The sequence below is a fragment of the Brassica napus genome, chromosome C4 (genome assembly GCF_020379485.1).
Source record: "Brassica napus cultivar Da-Ae chromosome C4, Da-Ae, whole genome shotgun sequence".
In the NCBI taxonomy this organism is placed as follows: Eukaryota; Viridiplantae; Streptophyta; class Magnoliopsida; order Brassicales; family Brassicaceae; genus Brassica; species Brassica napus.
Genome location: NC_063447.1, coordinates 60,429,655 through 60,448,199, shown reverse-complemented (window position 1 = coordinate 60,448,199; position 18,545 = coordinate 60,429,655). Strand labels below are relative to the sequence as shown.

Sequence of the window (18,545 nt, the reverse complement as noted above, 5' to 3'; positions counted from 1 at the left end):
ATGGTTGAAAAAAATAAACTATATAAAATGAACTATCAGATATTTTTAGTGGAGTAGGGAATATACCTTATCACCATCTTCATATAAGACAATCAAACACGTTACCCACCACTACAATAATGTCCCCATTACTGATACAAAAGCCAAAAGTTTTATTTGTTCTTATTAGGACATCCCATCTTTGCTTGCCGTTGTTATGCACTCAAATGCAATTGCGTGCAAGTATTAACTCTCATAAATCGATTTAATAAAAAGTGCTTTTTTAGCTATTATACTTTTAATTTACACAAATTAAAAAAACATATAAATGTATAAGTCTTGGTAGTACCTCTGGATCCTTTCTTTCACCCTTCATCCTTATGTACCTTTGTTTTCTCAAGTGAATCCATCGCTTCTTCGAATGATTTCTGAAAAAGAACATATGCAAACTCTTTGTCACTCTAACTCTCACGATGTGAATAATCAACCAATGCTTTGAATATGCATGTATGGTTCCCATATGTAGCAAAGAGCAAATAGGTTACTATTTATTCTCTCATTAAGCCACAAATGCTCCGCCTTCGTCATTCTAAAGCTACCTAGTGTGCATATGCAAGATAGCTAGTTTGTGGATAATATCGGAGGCCCTAGCTCAGAAACTACCTATGGGGGGCTTATTTGCTACAATTATCGACTGTTTCAGCCTAATTATGCACACCTATGGTGACAAGACTAGATGTGCACGGATGAGACAGTATCATCACCCTCCCAAGAACTACATTCTGAATATCTGATGATGCATTTGAGAACTCACAACACTCATATGCATCCAACAACAATAAAAAAAAAACAGGACCATCAAAACAGGTCATTATGGTACTCACCCCGGAGTTACGCATTTTCCATAATGTTTCTCCGCTTGTATCAATCGCGGTAAAGGCAAAGCACATACCACTGGAAAGATACATAACAGGAACTCAAATAAGATCAAACCAAGAACCAGTCACATAATTACACTATGAGAACCAAAACCTTTGGCTAAAATAATATGAATATGACCATCAAATCAATGCATATGAGACTTGAAACAATTACATATTGAAGACTCAATGATCAATGCATATATATACTTTAACTCAATTTAGAGGCTGAATAATCTAATACACATTAAACGCTTTAAAAAATTTTAAGGGCCTAGACGAATCCCAAGCCTAACCATGCACATGACCGCCTTCGATTATGATCATTTAGCAAAATACTATGAACAGTCAGAGCTAAGCAGTCAGGGCCGGTACTAGGCAAAGCCTAATGAAAGATTCGCCTTAGGTCCCCAAACTTTTTGGGCTTTAAGGGGATTCTCAGGCCCGGCCCTGTAAGCAGTGATCTCATCTCACAATGAGTTCGTATCAATTACAACAAATACAATTACCACCAACGTAAGAAAACACATATATGAAGCCAAAGGTCGTTGTCACATACCCAGCCAACGCGAGGTTAAGAAGAAACGCGCGTGTAGTCAAGTACCGAAACGTCGACTCAAACGCGCTGCTGAAACTCGACCCTTGACCACGGTTCCTCGACGAACCGTAACCGTAACCGTAACCGCGGTTTCCGTACGGATTGCTATACGAACCGCCGGTACGGCGAAAGGAATCGGAATCGCTGACAGCGTTATAAGACGCGCGTTTGCGATCGTCGTTCAATACCTCGTACGCTTCGGACACGAGCTTGAACCTCACGGTTGCGTTTAGACGAACGTGGTCGGGAGACTGCGCGTGCTTGTCGGGGTGGTACTTCACCGCTAATCTCCGGAACGCTTCTTTGACCTCTTGCTTCGTCGCGTTTCTGGTAACGCCGAGGACTTGGTAATGATCCACCATTGACGAAATTTTTTTCAAACCGACCGAAACCTAAATTAGAATCGAGCGATTGCTTTGTGTGTGTGTGTGATTCTGGGCTCGTGAGGGGAGCATCGAGAAAAAGGAGATTGGAATAGTGAAGGATCTCTTTTGTTTTTAGAGAGAGAAGAGGAGAGAGAGGCTTCGTGGCGCTTCAATGGCCGCTTCCTTCAGACAGAACACCCCAACAGGATGAAGACTATTCTAACGGGCCGAGGCCCATTGGATAAATAAGACTCTTTTGAATTCTAATTTCTAACTTTTCAACGAACGGTGTGGATTAATCCCTCATCTTAAGGTTAGTTTCGACCTTTTCTAATCTACTGTCTTTATCTGAAGTGCTTGTCAAGGTCTTAAAATTTACTTAAGAAAAAAAAAAAATTAGATTTTTTCTTATAAATAAAATATACTTAAAAAAAAAAAATCAGACTTTTCTTTCTTCCCTTCTCAAACTTTAGCTTACAATCATTAAACTAACCTAAAATTTGTGGAATCTTGCGTATGATTTGTCTAACATGCATTGCATTGCGTGCACACCTGGTTAACAAAAACGGTGAAGAAGCTTTTAGTTTCTACTTTTATATGAATGCTCTCACTTTCAATATTGACCAACCATAGAAGCTTTCACCTCATGGCGGGTTGACTCACGAACGCCATCACGTTTTTGTATAGATACATTGGTCATCTAGATAGTACACAATACTATCATGTTACAAAAAAAAAAAAAAACACCAAACACAATACTATCGATGTGGCTGACTATTTACACGTAAAACAAGCTTATTGATTATTTTCACGTCCCTTTTTCAGCTTTTTCAAGTTCTATGACAAAGTATAAGATCATTATGGCATTTATACTTATGGCATGATTAACCCCGGTCTCTTAGCCGGAGTTCTTAACATACGATTTGATACTCTTTTTTTTTATATATATTTTTCAGCTAAGAGACGGCTCTTATACCATGATTAACTTCAGTCTCTTAACTGGGGTTCTAAGATTCGGGTACGAGACGGTTCTTAGCATTTTTTAGATTTTAACTAAGAAAAACTAAAAACCGTCTCTTAAATAAGAGATATAAAGGCATGATTATTGGGGGTCCTTGCTCTTGGGTCTTTAATACACATATATTTGTATATATATTATATATGCGTATATAATTACGGGCTAAGGACTTTACGGAAACCCAAACCGAAAGTTCCTTAATAATCATGCTCTAAAAGCCGTCTCTTAGCTCGAAAAGTGTAAAAAAAAAATGTCAAATCATGAGTTAAGAACTCCGGCTAAGAGACCGGGTTTAATCATGTTTTTATATCTCTTATTTAAGAGACGGTTCTTAACTTTTCTTAATTAAAATCTAAAAAAAGGTAAAAACCGTCTCTTTGCAGAAGTTAAGTATCCCAGTTAAGTTAAGAGATTGGGGTTAACGATAGTCTTATAAAGCATTATAAAGCAGGGACGACATATAATATTAAATTCAGACAACAACTTTAACACAACTCAATACAAACTGAAAAAAAAAACCGTTTAAACAGAAAATGGCGCGTGCGGGAGAGACATCAGAGAACGATTACAAATGGATGTTTCGGTGATTTGCTATGTTAAGGATGTAACAGAGAATCGATTTTGGTATTGACGAAAAAGCTGTACACAGGGAAGAGAGAGAAACCATTTCTTTTGAAACAAACCTTAATTAGAAACAGGGAAGAGACAAGAGTTAGGCGAGGAGGAGGAGGAGGAAAGAAGCCAAGCTACCGGCAGCAGCGATTTGAAATCTCCGGTTTCGTTCGCTGGCCGTGAAAACGACGACACGCGCAAGGAGAACATGGTGATTACGTCGTGGCCGTTGAGGTCTGAGGCTTGAGGAAGAAGAAAAAGAAGAATATATATTGTAATGGCGGGGAAGAGAAGAGGTCATGTCCACAATGCTCCTTCCAACGACGAGACCATGTTTCCTTCTCAGGATCCTAAACCCAAGAGGATCTACCAACTCTGGCCCGGTAACAATGTATGTCCTTTTTTCTTGCAAAGCCACGGATGATGCTCTGTATTGGAAGCTGAGTTTGGTGGATTAGAGTTCATTTTCTCTCCTAAAATATAATGCTTGGAACTGATTTGATGCTAAACTCTGATTTGTTAAGAAAGGCCGTGATGAGATTTTTAAGGCCATAGACATTTAATAAGAATTTTAATAAACTTTTAAAACAATTTAGGAACCTATTTCTATGTATATCACTTTTTAAAATTTGAGACCAATGCCATTAATGTTTTAATAGGATTAATTATGTGTAGTTGAATTTTGTAAACATGAGGTTTAAGACATTTTGATAGGGTTTATTCTTTAGCTCTTTAGCATAGTCAAGAGTTCTATCTTAGCTATTACTTCATAAAAATGACATAAACTGCTCAGTGTCTAAAATTAGAGCTTGACTTTGTCATATGTTCTTGTTTCAATGTTTAGAGATTTTGTTGCGGAGGGAGACTAGTCTTTGGTCCAGATGCATCTTCACTTCTTCTCACCACATCTATGATTGGAGCTCCTGCTCTCACTTTCTCCATTCGAATGGCTTTCATGATCACAAAGAGCTTTCCTTTGTTCCACTCTCTTATACTAATGGGTTCCCTTTTGCTCACTGTCTTGGTAAATAAAACTTTACTTGTCTCTTTCCTTGTGTTCCACGTTCTACCCTTTCTTCACTACTTCCTAATCTTTTCTTCACAGGATTTCACATTCCTCTTCTTAACGTCCTCAAGAGACCCCGGGATCATCCCAAGGAACAAAGAAGCACCTGAATCAGAACCTCTTGACATTCTCAGCAACACAAAGTTACCTAGAACCAAGGATGTACTGGTGAATGGCCGCACAGTCAAAGTCAAATTCTGTGAGACTTGTTTGCTTTACCGTCCTCCACGCGCCTCTCACTGCTCAATTTGCAACAACTGTGTCCAAAGATTTGATCACCACTGTCCATGGGTGGGACAATGCATCGCTCTAGTAAGTCTTCCCATGTTGAAACAAAAAGGTGCGTGAGAGTATGAATCTGTGATCTAACTAACATGATGTTATATAAACGGCAGAGAAACTATCCATACTTCATTTGTTTTATATCAACTTCAACGCTACTATGCTTGTACGTATTTGTCTTCTCATGGGTTAGCATGCTTGAGGTACACGGCAAGATGTTGTTAGTGGTCATCATGGATGATATAATATTTATCGTTCTTATTATATACTGCTTCATCGTTGTCTGGTTTGTCGGTGGGCTCACTGTTTTTCACCTCTATCTTATATGCACCAGTCAGGCAAGACCAAACACTTGTCTCTTTAGTAATAGATTAGATTAACCAGTGTTTTAATTATTATTTTTATCTCATTAGTTTGGTGTTATGTACTGATTCTTTTGGTTTTGGTTATATGTTTTGTAGACAACTTATGAGAAATTTCGGTACCGATATGACAAGAAAGAGAACCCTTACGGAAAGGGTCTCTTCAAGAACCTGTTTGAGGTGTTTCTTTCAAGGATTCCCCCTCCTATGATTAATTTTAGAGACTGGGCTCAAGAGGAACCTGATGTGGAGGTTGGATCCATTGCATCTGAGCTAGACAGAGCCTTTGGACCAAGGGGAGATAAGCATGATATGGAAATGGAAATAGGCGATTTGCGTCTCAAGACACTTGAGTATGATGACAACAAGAACAACGCCATCGAAGAAACTGTCAAGAAGAAAAGGGACAGCGTTGATGTGAGATCGGGCTAGGACAAAAAATGCCTGATTACTTGTTGTAAACTACTCTTAATTCTAAAGCCATACACTTTTGTCTTCAAACGAGTATACTTTCAGGTTCAGAGAAAAATGTAGGAGAAGAATCAAATATATAGTCTAACGTAGTCACTGCATGGTCGTTTCTTGCTTTATACGATTCTTCAAAACAGTTTCTTGATTGTCCTTCACTCACCAGACATACTATATCATTAAATTATCTATTCTATTTATAAAATCTATCAATCTAGTTGACGAAACCATTCATTTTGTTGGAGAAAACAATACTTGCTCTATATGATTACGAAGCGTGAACTGGGATCCATATTGTACTTCAACAAACTATGGTATATAACAATATATGTCTTGGTAGCATCCATCAACCATTTCCAGGTATTTTAACCTTTGTGATTTGCCTTGACGTTTCTTAGAGGATATTGAACTTAAGTAATGGTAGTGAAATATTCTTATTGGTTTGTCAATGTGGTTGTTATGGATTAATAAGAGTGTGAGTTGACAGAGAGGCATTGATAAAGGCCCTGTTCGGAACTACGCTAGGCGCTAGTCGGGCGGCAACACCGGGCCTAGCGAGTTACCGAAAAATCGGAGATTACGCGGGGATTAATCGGGGCCTAGGTTTAGGGTTTTTATATCGTTTATATACTATATGTCGATAGCTTTGGTACTAAATGTCATTATATAACTTGGTCCAGCGGTTAGAAGATATTAATCATATGGTCTTGACCCGGGTTCGATATGTGGTGTTTGCTATTTTGCATTTTATTTGATTTTATCAGTTAAATATGAAATTACTACTCTAGCCTCATCCTTTTCCTCAGAAATTTGTCGCTTCCTCTGCAACCTAATCGCCGCACTTTGCTATAACACATGATTGTCTTCGTTTTTTTTAGTTTTTTTCTGGCTGCTTATAACAAGAATCTTCCACGTTGATATGATAATTATTTAGACCAAAACTTTGCAGAACTATCAAATCGAACAAACGCGGTTTGAGATTTTAGGCGCCGATTTCAATAGTTCCACAGTTAACTCGGCAAAGAATCGGTCCGCCGCCTAGCCACTCCGATCAGCCCTTAGTCGCCACGGTCACCTTCCGATCAGCGATTATCCGGCCGTAAACTCGGCAACTCGGGCGAGTTTTTGAACAGAGGATAAAGGATATGAGGAGGAGAAGAGACAAACGTGACGTAGAAGAGACTCAAAAAAAACGATAAAGATAAGCACATAGAGAAGTTTCTCGAGAGAGGCCAAAACAAAAACCGAAGACTTAACGCCAACACAATGCAGTCAACGTGTTTCTTCATGTGGACAGTCACGGAGTCACCTCACCTACTCACTCCCACACGCTCTACCTCTTGCGCTTGTTCTACACCCACGGTTTTCTTCTGCTCTTGTTGTCATTTTCTTTTGTTTTAATATTAGATCTTTTCTTTTCTTTTATACGAGTATAAAATATGTATTTAGTCTAAAACTAAATCAAACGTTTTTATTCTATTTTGTGTGCATCAGCTGAAATATAATAAAAGAACATTCACTTGTAAAGAATCCAATCATATACTATGAACATCTAAACAATCAAAATTCAAGCCCTTTTTTCAAAAAAAAAAAAACAATCAAAATTCAATACTCATGTAACGCCTATTCATTTGGTGGTGTTTTTTTTCATAGCTATAAACCCGAAGTCAACACTATAAGTATTCGCTACCAAACTGATCTATACTTTTCAGAAGAACTTCAAAGCAATGCATATGCTCTGGGCCTCTGGCTCTGCTATACTCATCTACCTCCTTCATGCATGCACGAAAGATAACTAGTTTAATTAGTACAAACTACAAAGACATAAGAGTATGAGACCTCCTTTGTCCCAATTAACTTAGGATATGTTGTCTAATTAATGCTGTTGAAGTATAGATAATGATTCGAAAATCAAATAACAAAAAATAGTACCAAAACATTGATATAGTAATTACGTTAATAATTTTCAATAGATTATGTATCTTCATTAAATCACTCTACAAAAAAAAAACGAAATCTGCTATTTGTTTTATATATCAAATAAACTATTAAGTCAACCACTTAAAACTGTGTACTTTAATAATATTGAAAAATTCCATTAGATAGCCATTTTTAGTTTATTTTCACAAAAATATATTTTCAAAGAGAAAAATGACCGAAAGAGGTTTTATCGAAAAGTAAATATGCGTTTATGAAGTTAGGGTTAACTAATCTAATATTTACGGTTTAGAGTTAATGAGTTGAGTTTTAGGGATGAGTTCAATTTTTTTAAAAATAAAAAAATTAAAATTAAAATTTTCAAAATAAAAAAAAAAACTATTTTGGTCATTTTATTTTTGTAAGGTTATTTTTTTGACAAAAAAACTTAAAAAAAGATATCTGAGAGAATTGTCCTAATATATTTAGACTAGAACTACGCTATTATTTATCAATCAAACATAAATATTTTTCTAGAAAACCCTCTATTTGGAAGGTAGTAAATGTTTTTTCTTGTAGTAAATGTTTTTTCTTGCAAGGTGGAAATATTTGGAAGGTGATGTAACCTGCTAGTAATTACGTAAATTAGTTTCCATATATTATGTATTTTGCATTGAATCTCATTATTAAAACCAATAAACGACAAAATTAATTAGCCAGTAATCTAGGTAAGCTAGCGAGTGCGTTTCCGGAGCGTGAGCCACGCGCCGAAGACGGAGGCAGCTTCCACTTCGTCTTTAAACCCCCTTTCCCTCCTCTTCTTCATCCCCAATTCGGAAACCCTAACCCTAGAACTCACGAAAATGGCTGAATCAATCACAGAGGAGCCTCCACCTCCCGAATTCGATCCCATCTCGACCCCTCCGTTCGCCCAATTTCACAATCCCAGCTCCGATCAAACTCCGATCGGCGAACTAATGTCCGATCTAGGGTTCCCAATCGACGCCGACTTCGAGCTCACTTTCGACGGCATGGAAGATCTCTACTTACCAGCCGAAGACGAGACCTTCCTCCTCCCCGATAACGCATCCAACCAAGAGCAGTTCGGAGATTTCACGCCGGAGTCCGATGATGAGCGTACGTTAGATCAATCGACTCCATTGTCGTCTCAGGGATCAGATAACTGTGGCTCCGATGTCTCGGAAGCTGTGGATCAGAAGGTTAAGGTGGAAGAAGCTTCCGCTACGAAGAGGAAGAAAGAGGATGCGAGTGACGAATCGAGGAGCAGCAAGTTCATGAGATCGGGAGAAGAAAGCGCCGTCGTCACAGGCGAAGAAGAAGAAGAAGAAGACGAGAAGAAAAAGAGAGCTAGATTGATTAGAAACCGTGAAAGCGCGCAGCTTTCTAGGCAGAGGAAGAAGCATTACGTTGAAGAGCTTGAAGAGAAGGTTAAGAGTTTGCATTCTTGTATAACGGATTTGAACGGGAAGATATCTTATTTCATGGCTGAGAACGCCACTTTAAGGCAGCAGTTGGGTCCACCGCCTCCGATGGGAATGTATCCTCCTATGGCTTATCCATGGATGCATTGTCCTCCCTATATGGTGAAGCAACAAGGAGGAGGACAAGTGCCTTTGATTCCCATCCCTAGGTTGAAGCCGCAGAATCCAGTTAAGGCGAAGAGTAAGAAGAGTGAAGCTAGGACCAAGAAGGTTGCTAGTATTAGCTTTCTTGGTCTTGTGTTTTGTCTGTTTTTGTTTGGTGCGTTGGCTCCGGTTGTGAATGTTAATTACGGAGGGATTAGTAATGGTGTCTTTTATGGGAGCTATAGGTCTAATTATGTTACTGATCAGGTTTATAACCAGCATAGGAATAGAGTTTTGGATACGTCTCGTAGTAACGAGAGAGATTCTGCGACAGAGAGCTCTGTACCACCTGGAAACGGTAGTGAGCCTCTAGTTGCATCGCTTTTTGTTCCGAGGAATGATAAGCTTGTGAAGATTGATGGGAATTTGATTATTAATTCTATTCTGGCGAGTGAGAAAGCCTTGGCTTCTGAATCAAATGAGAGGAAAGCTGACGGGGTGGTTCCTAAAGAACATTCCCTTGCTTTGCCTCTACCTGACGTGGGAATGATCGAGGATATGGCTAAGCATCTCGTTAGAACTAAGGCTGAAAAACAGAAAGCTTTATCCTCTGGCTCTGCGGATACTCTGAAAGACTCGATTAAAACAAAAGCAGCCAGTGGTGAAATGCAGCAATGGTTTCGTGAAGGTGTTGCAGGTAATGATGAGTTTCTGATGTTACTTTATGTTCCCTTGACTTGATTATGTAGGAAGGCATTGTAGTTATACTTAGTCCTTACCATATCTTTGTTCTTCACACTCGAACAACTATGACTTCGAACTTACCTTCAGTTCATCTCTGGTTTAGAGTAGTTGCATAACATAATCTGTATAGATGCTAAACAGTAAGCACTGATGAGTAACATATGAATACTTACTCATAGAAGCTAGAGGCATAGTAGCTTTTGGGGTTTTTGAGAGTATAAAATAACCTGTTTTCGTTTTATGACTCCATTTTAGGACCAATGTTTAGCTCCGGGATGTGCACTGAAGTGTTTCAGTTTGATGTCTCCTCAACCTCTGGAGCCATTATTCCTGCATCTGCAGCAACCAACGTCTCTTCTGAACACAGTAAGAACGCCACAGACAGACAGAGGCGAAAGAACAGAAGAACACTTCGCGGTCTCGCCATTCCACTCCCAGGATCAGATTTTAACTTCACCAAAGAGCACCAAAGAAACAGCTCTAGCAAAGAAATCAAGGCGGCGTCATCAATGGTTGTGTCTGTGCTCGTTGATCCCAGAGAAGGTGGTGATGGAGATATCGATGGTATGATTGGGGGACCAAAGTCACTCTCCCGGGTTTTTGTTGTCGTGCTTCAGGACAGTGCAAAGTATGTAACATACTCTTGCGTCCTACCTCGACCAGGAGCTCCTCATCTTGTGACCACTTAAAACATGTCTCAGCAGTCTTCTACTTTGTATGTAAGAATAAACAGCTGCCTGCTCTTTGGAATCAAGTAACATCCTTAGCTATTATTACCGTTGTTCGGTTTTTGTTTTAAGATGTAGAATGCGAATGCTGTAACCTTTTATATATCTTTGATAAAGTTATATAGAACCTTAAAAAAATTATACTACACCAAACTTCTCAAATACATTGCAAAAGTGATCATAAGATCTTCTACATTGCAAAACAGTAGTGATTAGTTAGCTGGTTCCATGGTTTGAGCTATGGGAGCGTCGGTAACAGCCATCTTCATGTCAGTAGGACTTGAGCCGCTGCTACGTTCTCGGATCTCTCTGTATTCTTGGCAAATGGCACACAAGTGACAGAAGAAGTGCGTTACAAAGTCCCCACAAGGAGCCTCCTACACCAAAGAACATCACATAAACTTGCCAGTTAGAAACAATAATATGTTAACCACACATGCTGCCATTTGAGCCACTTTCTTACCTGTAAGTTATACTTGGTTCTTAACGATCTGCGGTATCCACAAGCATAGCATGACACAAAACATCCAGGTAGACCGAGCAACACACCATTGGTTGCAAAGCAACAAATGGTGTTGACCAACGCCCATGAAATGCAATGGGTTAAGCAGGGTCCTGCAAATGTTCCAGACCCCAACAGCTCTGCGTTTTCGCCGAAGACATAACACGGACAGAACAAACCTATGAAACCTATGCATCCACAAACAAACCGCAGTAAGTTCCAATCAAAACCACTTCACTGCAGATAACATAACATACTTGTGTCTAAGACAAGTAGCAAAACATAAACAAGTTTCTTCCCTAAGCTATTCAAGAAATGCACATAGTACCAATAGCCTCTGAACACACACACACACACACACGCGCCCGACATATTTAGTTCATTACCAAACTTGCTTCCTGTAGTAAAATCAAGGTACGGAGGACAGAGAGTAGTAGCGTACAGCTCTGTATGTCGTCGAAACAAGCGCATATGCCAGACGACCACTGTTTCGGACCATCTCTTGTCTCTCCAGAAACAGCAACTTCAAGACTTGTTGGTGTGGTGTTTGCTTCTTCTTCAGCATCAGCTTCCTCAGACTCTCTTAACGGAATGTAACGCGGCGGCACGTAATCTCCCTTCTCTTTCATCCTATCTTTCAAGAAATAGCTTAGAACAAGAAGAAAGCAAAGAGGATCGGAGAAGAGAAAGGCGAATCAGTGAAGACGGAAGAAGACACTTAGCTAACCTTTGGAGAATCAGATACAGGTGAGAAGAAGTCTTCGCCTGAGCTCGTCGCCGGAGAGATTAGCTTAGATTAGGCATCAACTCAGATTCGTGAACCAGCTGAGCTTATTTTATTCATTTATTTTTGTCAGCAAGTCGAAGAAAGCTTTCTTAAAATTTGTTTTTTTTGCTTAATTGACCAATTATTAATTAATAATGCGAAAATATTTCACGATATGGACACAGTAATAATAGCAAATAATAATTATTAACAATTGTTTATAATTTAGGGGTGGACAGTTCAGTTATTTTTTCAGTTCGGTTTAGTTAGTTCTATTATAGTATTTTTTCAACTGAAATAAACCATAGTTATTTTTGTTCGGTTTGTGTTCGATTTGGTTTACATTTGGTTCGGTTTGTATTCGGTTTATTTTTTGGATCAATATATTTTTCAGTTGTATAAATATATCGTAACAAATTTTTAGAACTGGATAATAAAAATCTCACCTGAAGATATTTAGAATTGACACCACAAAAAAGATCTGGATACAAGAAAAATATGCAGGAAACATAAAGGAAAGCGCTGTTAAAGAATTTTTGTTTTCGATAAAAATTACTTTAGGTTTAGGTTTACATATATAAGAATACAAACTTTTCTATTTTTTTTAAATCAAATATTTTGATGATTACGTATTTAGGTTAAAAAAATATATGTTAATGAATGAAAAATAGAAAATATGTGGTTTACTATTAGAATTTTAATATATTGATATTACTAATATTTTTAATTTAAATGATTACAAAAACACATCGGTTTCTCGGTTTGGTTCGGTAAAACCGAATCAAATCATTCGGGTTGGAAAAATCTTCAACCGAATGGCTTGAAATAGATTTTGATTCGGTTTGAATCGGTTTCGGTTCGGTTGGTTCGGTTTGAGTCGGTTTGGTTTGGTTTTTTGCCCACCCCTAATTATAATTATGGTTTTCTCCCAGAAAAATATTTAATTAGTAAGGTTTAAAAAGAAACAAAAATATTTAAAAAATGTTGGTGGATTTTCAATTTCTGGGAATGTTCAATTTAATATAATCAGCTAGATGACAAAAATAATATTGGTGGATTTTTGTGATTTCGAAAAAGTAAAGTAATCAAGGAGTCAAGCCAGCGAGTATCTGTTAGAGAGAGAGAGAGAGAGAGAGGTTCGACGCGGCTCACTCCAACTTTCACCTCTCACCAAAAGCCGTTAGGGTTTTATAATCATTTCAACCGCCTTTCTCTCGCCGGAAGCGTACGGCGAAGCACGGTATCTTTATTCCCCCTATCTTATTCAACACCGGCGTTCTAGACAGCTGAGATTCGCGAAATCAACTTTTGCTCCCTCCTGATTTGGCGGCGAAGGTCTAGACATACATGGCGGAGGTGTCGATGGGAAGCAGCGGTAGCAGCAGCACGGATCTGTCTCCCGAGGAGGAGCGAGTTTTCATCAAAGAGATTGCTATCGCTGCCGAGTCTAACAGCAAAGAAGGCGATACGTTTTACCTCATCGCTCAGAGGTATATAGTCTTGATTAGTACTGAATCGAACTCTCCGGAGAGCTGTATTTACTTCTTCGTCGTTTTGATTTCGCTTGGAATGTTATTAGGGTTTAGGGATTGGGTTATCGTTATTCCTGAGATCAGTTTTAGCTTCTATGATTAGATAAAGCAATTAGGTTTTAGATAATTAGGTCTGCTAACTATATACTTTATGAGTGCCGTGACATTTTGTGTTCAGATGGTGGCACGAGTGGATTGAGTATGTTAATCAAGACCAACCATGTAACACTAACGATGGTTCTTCGCTCTCGGAGCATTGTGACTCTGCTGGCTCAACTACTCTGAAGAAGCCTTCGATGATTGATAACTCTGATTTGATCTATGATTCAGCGTTGGAGGATCCGAGTAGTGCTGGCGAGATTATTGATACGCTTCAGGAAGGCCGCGACTATGTTTTGCTCCCTCAAGAAGTGTGGAACCAATTGCATTCTTGGTGAGTTTAATCGAACATATTTTAAACTGTACATCTCTTCAGCTTGTGTTTAGCTATATACCTTTTCAAGTACCTTTGATTTTTCTAAAATTCGCTCTCTTTTTTATCGCTTCTGTTTTATAAGGTACGGTGGTGGTCCAACTCTGGCGCGGAGAGTCATTAGCTCGGGTCTCTCGCAAACAGAGTTGGCGGTGGAGGTATACCCTCTACGTCTTCAGCTACTTTTGATGCCGAAAAACGACCAGAGTGCCATTAGAATCAGCAAAAAGGTTACTCCTCTTTCCATTTTCTTTTCTTTGCTTAGTCCATTACTTTAAAATTTGTACTCATTATATTCTGTTACCTCAATGTAAACTATGTTGGGCAGGAAACTATAAGAGAGCTCCATCGAAGGGCCTGTGAAATTTTTGACCTTAACTCAGACCATGTAAGATCTGATCCCATTTTAGTGATACATTTTGTATTCCTTTCTTTTTCTTACATGAGCATTTTCGATCATGTAGGTACGCATTTGGGATTATTACGGCCAGCAAAAGTATTCTTTGATGAATGACTTAGATAAGACCCTGGACGATGCTAACCTCCAAATGGATCAGGATGTGAGTTCATTCCTTCATTTTTCGCTTTAAATGTGTTAGCTAGGAGCTAAAAATATGCAAGTTGGACTTTTTTTCAGAGTTTTCTGACACTGTTTTTGGGTATGCTAAGTTTATTGTATATCTTTTTGGCCTATTTTTTGGGGGAAGAATTGAAAACGAATTCGTTTTCTCTTTCGCTAATACCTAGTTAGCTGGAGTAGCGTTTGGCATTTGCAAATTTTGACAACGAGGGAAACAGTTAAAAGTAAAGCGTTATCCTTTGGTCCCATCGTTTAGTTAGTCTAAGTTTATGGTCCTGTATTCTCTCTGGTCTCCTTTTTTTTTTATATTCTCACTGATGCTTGTCGTTTAAAATCAGATTTTGGTGGAGGTGCTTGACATGAATGGGGCAGCATCAAATGCCCACATTCAACCTCTTCATGAGAACGGATTGGTGGACGAAGACTCTACTTCTGTTCTCATTGATCCTTCTAAATCGAGCTTGACAGTTGCAGGAGGTTTCTCTTCAAACAGGAATGCATTCAGAAGTGGTGGTGTAGAAGGTTCACAATCTTTTGATAGCACATACACCACTGGTGTCACCACAAGGGGATCCACTGCTGGCTTGACAGGGTTGCTGAATCTCGGGAATACGTGTTTCATGAATAGTGCAATACAGTGCCTGGTTCATACACCTGAGTTTGCTAGTTACTTCCAAGATGATTATCATCAAGAGATAAATTGGCAAAACCCTCTTGGCATGGTTGTAAGTTCCTCTTGAAGTTCCTTGTTACTCATAAGTATGGTGCATACATAAGTGTGTGCATAGGTATGCTTAGTTAAAATTCGTTCACGAGTGTACCGGTTTCTCTGTTGCATGTAAATAATGTTTTGCATTTCTGCACTTAGGGGTGTGCTTTATTCTTCTAGAAGAAGTTAACTTAAGAAATCTTGACAGATTTAATCTGGCATATATGCGTAATACACGTGGAAGTGGAAATTATACGATATCTAATGTCAGCAGTTGTAGTTTATGTCGCTATAATATATTTCATCACAAATTGATTAGGGTAATGTTTCCTAGGAAGTTAATCAGTGACGATTTCTCGTGTAGATCACCAGCATTGTTTCTTGCTGAAATTGCAAATTTTAATTCCAGATCATTACTTAAAAGCTTATAAACTATGCACAGGGAGAATTAGCTCTTGCATTTGGAGACTTGCTTAGGAAGTTATGGGCTCCTGGGCGCACACCAATTGCTCCCCGTCCATTCAAAGCAAAACTTGCTCGCTTTGCTCCTCAGTTCAGTGGATACAATCAACATGATTCTCAGGTTTGCCAGACTAACGAGAAGCCTTGTTTAACCTGTATTAGCATTGTAACTCAAGGAATTAGGGGGTTCTTGCATTGCAGGAGCTTTTAGCGTTTCTTTTGGATGGCCTTCACGAAGACCTAAATCGTGTTAAACACAAACCATATATTAATTCTCGAGACGCAGATGGTCGCCCTGATGAAGAAGTTGCTGATGAGTTTTGGGCTAATCATATTGCTCGTAATGACTCAATAATCGTTGATGTTTGTCAGGTAAGACGTGCATCTTTTAGAGATTCCAATACTTTGGCTCTGTAGGAAGTAAAATGTACCGAAATAGTTGGTTTGTTTTAAAAAAAATGTACAGCTTTTCATAGAGATGTGATATTTGAAATGTGTACATCAGTTGTTCTTATTGAGTTTAGCCTGGAGACTATGGTATTGCAGGAAATGCTAATTGCACATCATATATCAGCTTTTCTTTTTGGCATTAACTCTGTTTTATCTGATATTCAGCTCTGTTCTTTGGTTTCTTTTTTAGTAATGTGGGCATCTCATTATCCTACTTTGTGTCTTATTTCACAGGGGCAATATAAGTCAACATTGGTATGTCCAATCTGCAACAAGGTTTCCGTAACATTTGATCCCTTCATGTACCTATCTTTGCCGCTTCAGTTCAACACAACAAGAGCAATAACAGTCACAGTTTTTTCTTGTGATAAAACTGTCTTGCCCTCAACAATCACCGTCAGTATTTCAAAGCAGGGACGCTGCAGAGACTTGATGCAGGCATTAACAAATGCTTGTTCCTTGAAGCAAAGTGAAGAGCTGAAGCTTGCAGAGGTTTGTAGCTTCAAGTGCTCTTTTAAGTAAGGTTTTCAGTCTCTTGGCTTTTCCTTATACTAAGTTTAATATGTTTGTTGCAGATTCGAAATAATTTGATCCATAGATTGTTCGAAGATCCTCTAATTCCATTGTCCACTATCAAAGACGATGATCACCTTGCTGCATACAAACTTTCAAAGTCTTCAGAGAATTCAGCTTTACTCAAACTAGTACTCCGCCGCAGGGATCAGTAAGTCTACTTTGTGTGAACTAATTCTAAGGACTAGTTTGAGATAACAAAGTTCCGTTTTGGTAATTATTTTCTTTGGATCTCCTTTCGAGCAAATTCAAGACACTTATATTTTGTAGCCTGACTTCTCCAGTCTTTAATCTCTGGCTGTTCTTATGAAACCATGAGTTTTGACTGAGCAGTGATATGTTTTATCATCGATATACTTTCTTTGTCATCTTATGGTGGCTCAACACACTGAACAGTTATTAACCGAACTACCATGTTTCAGGAAAGCTGGGGAACGTGAAAATCCAGTTCAACTGAAACCCTATGGAACACCTCTTCTCTCATTAGCTTCACGTGAAAATGCGCTCACCAAAGGAAAAATCCAGTGCATTGTCGAAAATTTGCTTTCACCTTTTCGGAAGGAAGAATCTATTATGAGCGAGAAAGGAAAGTCTGATTCTAGCATTCCCGAGAGAAGGTCAGCGCGGCTTAATAATTCTGAGGAAGACGATAAAAGCTGTGGATCGAGAAAAGCCAAGAAAAGCAGTTCTTCCGAAGTGATTGCATCCAAGTTATCCCTTCAACTCGATGAAAATAACAAGACAGTTAAACTGCCCGACAATGAAGCGGAAGCTATTAAATTACCACCATCTGCAACGGTAACCATATATCTGGATTGGACACCAGAAATTTCTGGTATGTATGATATAACTTGCCTGGAGGGTTTGCCTGAAGTACTCAAATACGGACCTGCTACCAAGAAGGCTCGTTCAGAACCTCTTTCTTTATACGCATGTTTGGAAGCGTTTCTACGCGAAGAGCCTTTGGTGCCTGACGAAATGTGGTATGTAATGTTCTCTCCTTATGCCTCCTGTGCTAGAGAATGCATGATTTCAGAAATTGCTAGTTTATTATATACATCATGTTTTTTTTTTTGTGTGTATGAAGGTTCTGTCCACAATGCAATGAAAGAAGGCAGGCAAGCAAAAAGCTGGATTTGTGGAGGCTTCCTGAAGTGTTGGTCATACATCTAAAGAGATTCTCATACAGCAGATCAATGAAGCACAAGCTGGAAACATTCGTAAACTTTCCAATCCATGATTTGGATTTGACAAAGTATGTAGCCAACAAAAACCTCTCTCAGCCACAACTCTATGAGCTCTATGCTTTGACAAATCATTACGGTGGTATGGGCAGCGGACACTACACTGCATATATCAAGGTCAGCTTTTAGTTCTCCAAATTATAATTGGTTTGATTATGTTCCTCTGTTTCTGAGTTTACCATTTTGTGAGAGCAGCTTTTGGAGGAGAATAGGTGGTATAATTTCGATGACAGTCATATATCACATATAAATGAGGATGATGTCAAGTCAGGTGCTGCTTATGTTCTCTTCTACCGTAGGAAGTCTGATGATGCAGGTGGAAACACCAAATAATTCACAGTTTGGGAAACATAATTTAAGTATCTTGTTAGTTAGTATAATCCAATGGAAGACAATTTTTTTCTGTGGACATTTGTACTTTTAACATGTTAAATATTTAAAACTAGTTTGATATTATTATAACCGGACACCAAAGGAAAAAATAACATAATTACCAAACAGAAAATAACCTAACAACTCTTTGGTAGTGAGAGACGCTTTCCTTCTGTGTAGTGTACTAGTGTCTATCGTGTCTCGTCTCTTTGGTGTCAGTGTTGATGTTTGTGTAAGA

The 18,545-nt window shown here is 38.7% G+C and overlaps 5 protein-coding genes across 9 annotated transcripts; 3 read left to right on the top strand and 2 right to left on the bottom strand.

Moving 5' to 3' along the window:
- Positions 1–61: 61 nt before the first annotated feature.
- Positions 62–2,295, bottom strand: LOC106391633 (chaperone protein dnaJ 72). 4 transcript variants are annotated; one of them, XM_013832323.3, is made up of 4 exons: positions 1,459–2,295; positions 864–933; positions 329–407; positions 62–131 (listed from the first exon to the last, which is right to left on the bottom strand). In XM_013832323.3, exons 1-3 carry the CDS (start codon positions 1,857–1,859, stop codon positions 345–347), a joined length of 534 nt encoding a protein of 177 aa, XP_013687777.1. In that variant the 5' UTR covers positions 1,860–2,295; the 3' UTR covers positions 62–131; positions 329–344. The 4 variants fall into 4 exon arrangements, with proteins under 4 accessions (XP_013687777.1, XP_013687776.1, XP_013687778.1 ...); XM_013832322.3 differs by having other exon boundaries at positions 62–407; XM_013832324.3 differs by lacking the exon at positions 864–933.
- A 130-nt stretch (positions 2,296–2,425) lies between these two features.
- Positions 2,426–7,210, top strand: LOC106395636 (probable protein S-acyltransferase 2). The gene is made up of 5 exons (XM_022700364.2): positions 2,426–3,883; positions 4,337–4,516; positions 4,598–4,870; positions 4,954–5,043; positions 5,302–7,210. Exons 1-5 carry the CDS (start codon positions 3,770–3,772, stop codon positions 5,632–5,634), a joined length of 990 nt encoding a protein of 329 aa, XP_022556085.1. The 5' UTR covers positions 2,426–3,769; the 3' UTR covers positions 5,635–7,210.
- A 1,138-nt stretch (positions 7,211–8,348) lies between these two features.
- LOC106391630 (bZIP transcription factor 17-like) lies at positions 8,349–10,791 on the top strand. Its single transcript, XM_013832316.3, has 2 exons — positions 8,349–9,870; positions 10,173–10,791. Exons 1-2 carry the CDS (start codon positions 8,451–8,453, stop codon positions 10,604–10,606), a joined length of 1,854 nt encoding a protein of 617 aa, XP_013687770.1. The 5' UTR covers positions 8,349–8,450; the 3' UTR covers positions 10,607–10,791.
- Positions 10,726–12,034, bottom strand: LOC106391631 (protein PLANT CADMIUM RESISTANCE 10). Of its 2 annotated transcripts, none has more exons than XM_013832317.3 (4): positions 11,875–12,034; positions 11,590–11,777; positions 11,109–11,335; positions 10,726–11,022 (listed from the first exon to the last, which is right to left on the bottom strand). In XM_013832317.3, the coding sequence occupies exons 2-4, from the start codon at positions 11,774–11,776 to the stop codon at positions 10,858–10,860; spliced, it is 579 nt and encodes a 192-aa protein (XP_013687771.2). In that variant the 5' UTR covers position 11,777; positions 11,875–12,034; the 3' UTR covers positions 10,726–10,857. The 2 variants fall into 2 exon arrangements, with proteins under 2 accessions (XP_013687771.2, XP_013687774.2); XM_013832320.3 differs by having other exon boundaries at positions 11,534–11,777; positions 11,875–11,950.
- A 956-nt stretch (positions 12,035–12,990) lies between these two features.
- On the top strand, positions 12,991–18,391 carry LOC106391628 (ubiquitin carboxyl-terminal hydrolase 5). Its single transcript, XM_013832314.3, has 14 exons — positions 12,991–13,153; positions 13,249–13,403; positions 13,624–13,878; positions 14,003–14,147; positions 14,246–14,305; positions 14,382–14,477; positions 14,836–15,222; positions 15,649–15,789; positions 15,870–16,040; positions 16,353–16,610; positions 16,694–16,842; positions 17,114–17,674; positions 17,779–18,052; positions 18,131–18,391. Exons 2-14 carry the CDS (start codon positions 13,261–13,263, stop codon positions 18,266–18,268), a joined length of 2,778 nt encoding a protein of 925 aa, XP_013687768.2. The 5' UTR covers positions 12,991–13,153; positions 13,249–13,260; the 3' UTR covers positions 18,269–18,391.
- The last annotated feature ends 154 nt before the right edge of the window (positions 18,392–18,545 follow it).

What these genes read in the sequence shown, in the direction of transcription:
- LOC106391633 (XM_013832322.3), bottom strand. Translation starts at nt 1,859, where the DNA reads ATGGTGGATCATTACCAAGTCCTCGGCGTTACCAGAAACGCGACGAAG. An exon ending in CTTAACCTCGCGTTGGCTGG is followed by an intron (nt 934 to 1,458) that starts GTATGTGACAAC and finishes GTATCTTTCCAG; the next exon opens with TGGTATGTGCTTTGCCTTTA. An exon ending in GGAAAATGCGTAACTCCGGG is followed by an intron (nt 408 to 863) that starts GTGAGTACCATA and finishes GTTCTTTTTCAG; the next exon opens with AAATCATTCGAAGAAGCGAT.
- LOC106395636 (XM_022700364.2), top strand. Translation starts at nt 3,770, where the DNA reads ATGGCGGGGAAGAGAAGAGGTCATGTCCACAATGCTCCTTCCAACGAC. An exon ending in AACTCTGGCCCGGTAACAAT is followed by an intron (nt 3,884 to 4,336) that starts GTATGTCCTTTT and finishes TTCAATGTTTAG; the next exon opens with AGATTTTGTTGCGGAGGGAG. An exon ending in TGGGACAATGCATCGCTCTA is followed by an intron (nt 4,871 to 4,953) that starts GTAAGTCTTCCC and finishes TATAAACGGCAG; the next exon opens with AGAAACTATCCATACTTCAT.
- LOC106391630 (XM_013832316.3), top strand. Translation starts at nt 8,451, where the DNA reads ATGGCTGAATCAATCACAGAGGAGCCTCCACCTCCCGAATTCGATCCC. An exon ending in GTTTCGTGAAGGTGTTGCAG is followed by an intron (nt 9,871 to 10,172) that starts GTAATGATGAGT and finishes ACTCCATTTTAG; the next exon opens with GACCAATGTTTAGCTCCGGG.
- LOC106391631 (XM_013832317.3), bottom strand. Translation starts at nt 11,776, where the DNA reads ATGAAAGAGAAGGGAGATTACGTGCCGCCGCGTTACATTCCGTTAAGA. An exon ending in TTTCGACGACATACAGAGCT is followed by an intron (nt 11,336 to 11,589) that starts GTACGCTACTAC and finishes GTGGATGCATAG; the next exon opens with GTTTCATAGGTTTGTTCTGT. An exon ending in GAACCAAGTATAACTTACAG is followed by an intron (nt 11,023 to 11,108) that starts GTAAGAAAGTGG and finishes TCTTTGGTGTAG; the next exon opens with GAGGCTCCTTGTGGGGACTT.
- LOC106391628 (XM_013832314.3), top strand. Translation starts at nt 13,261, where the DNA reads ATGGCGGAGGTGTCGATGGGAAGCAGCGGTAGCAGCAGCACGGATCTG. An exon ending in TGGAACCAATTGCATTCTTG is followed by an intron (nt 13,879 to 14,002) that starts GTGAGTTTAATC and finishes CTGTTTTATAAG; the next exon opens with GTACGGTGGTGGTCCAACTC. An exon ending in ACCTCCAAATGGATCAGGAT is followed by an intron (nt 14,478 to 14,835) that starts GTGAGTTCATTC and finishes GTTTAAAATCAG; the next exon opens with ATTTTGGTGGAGGTGCTTGA.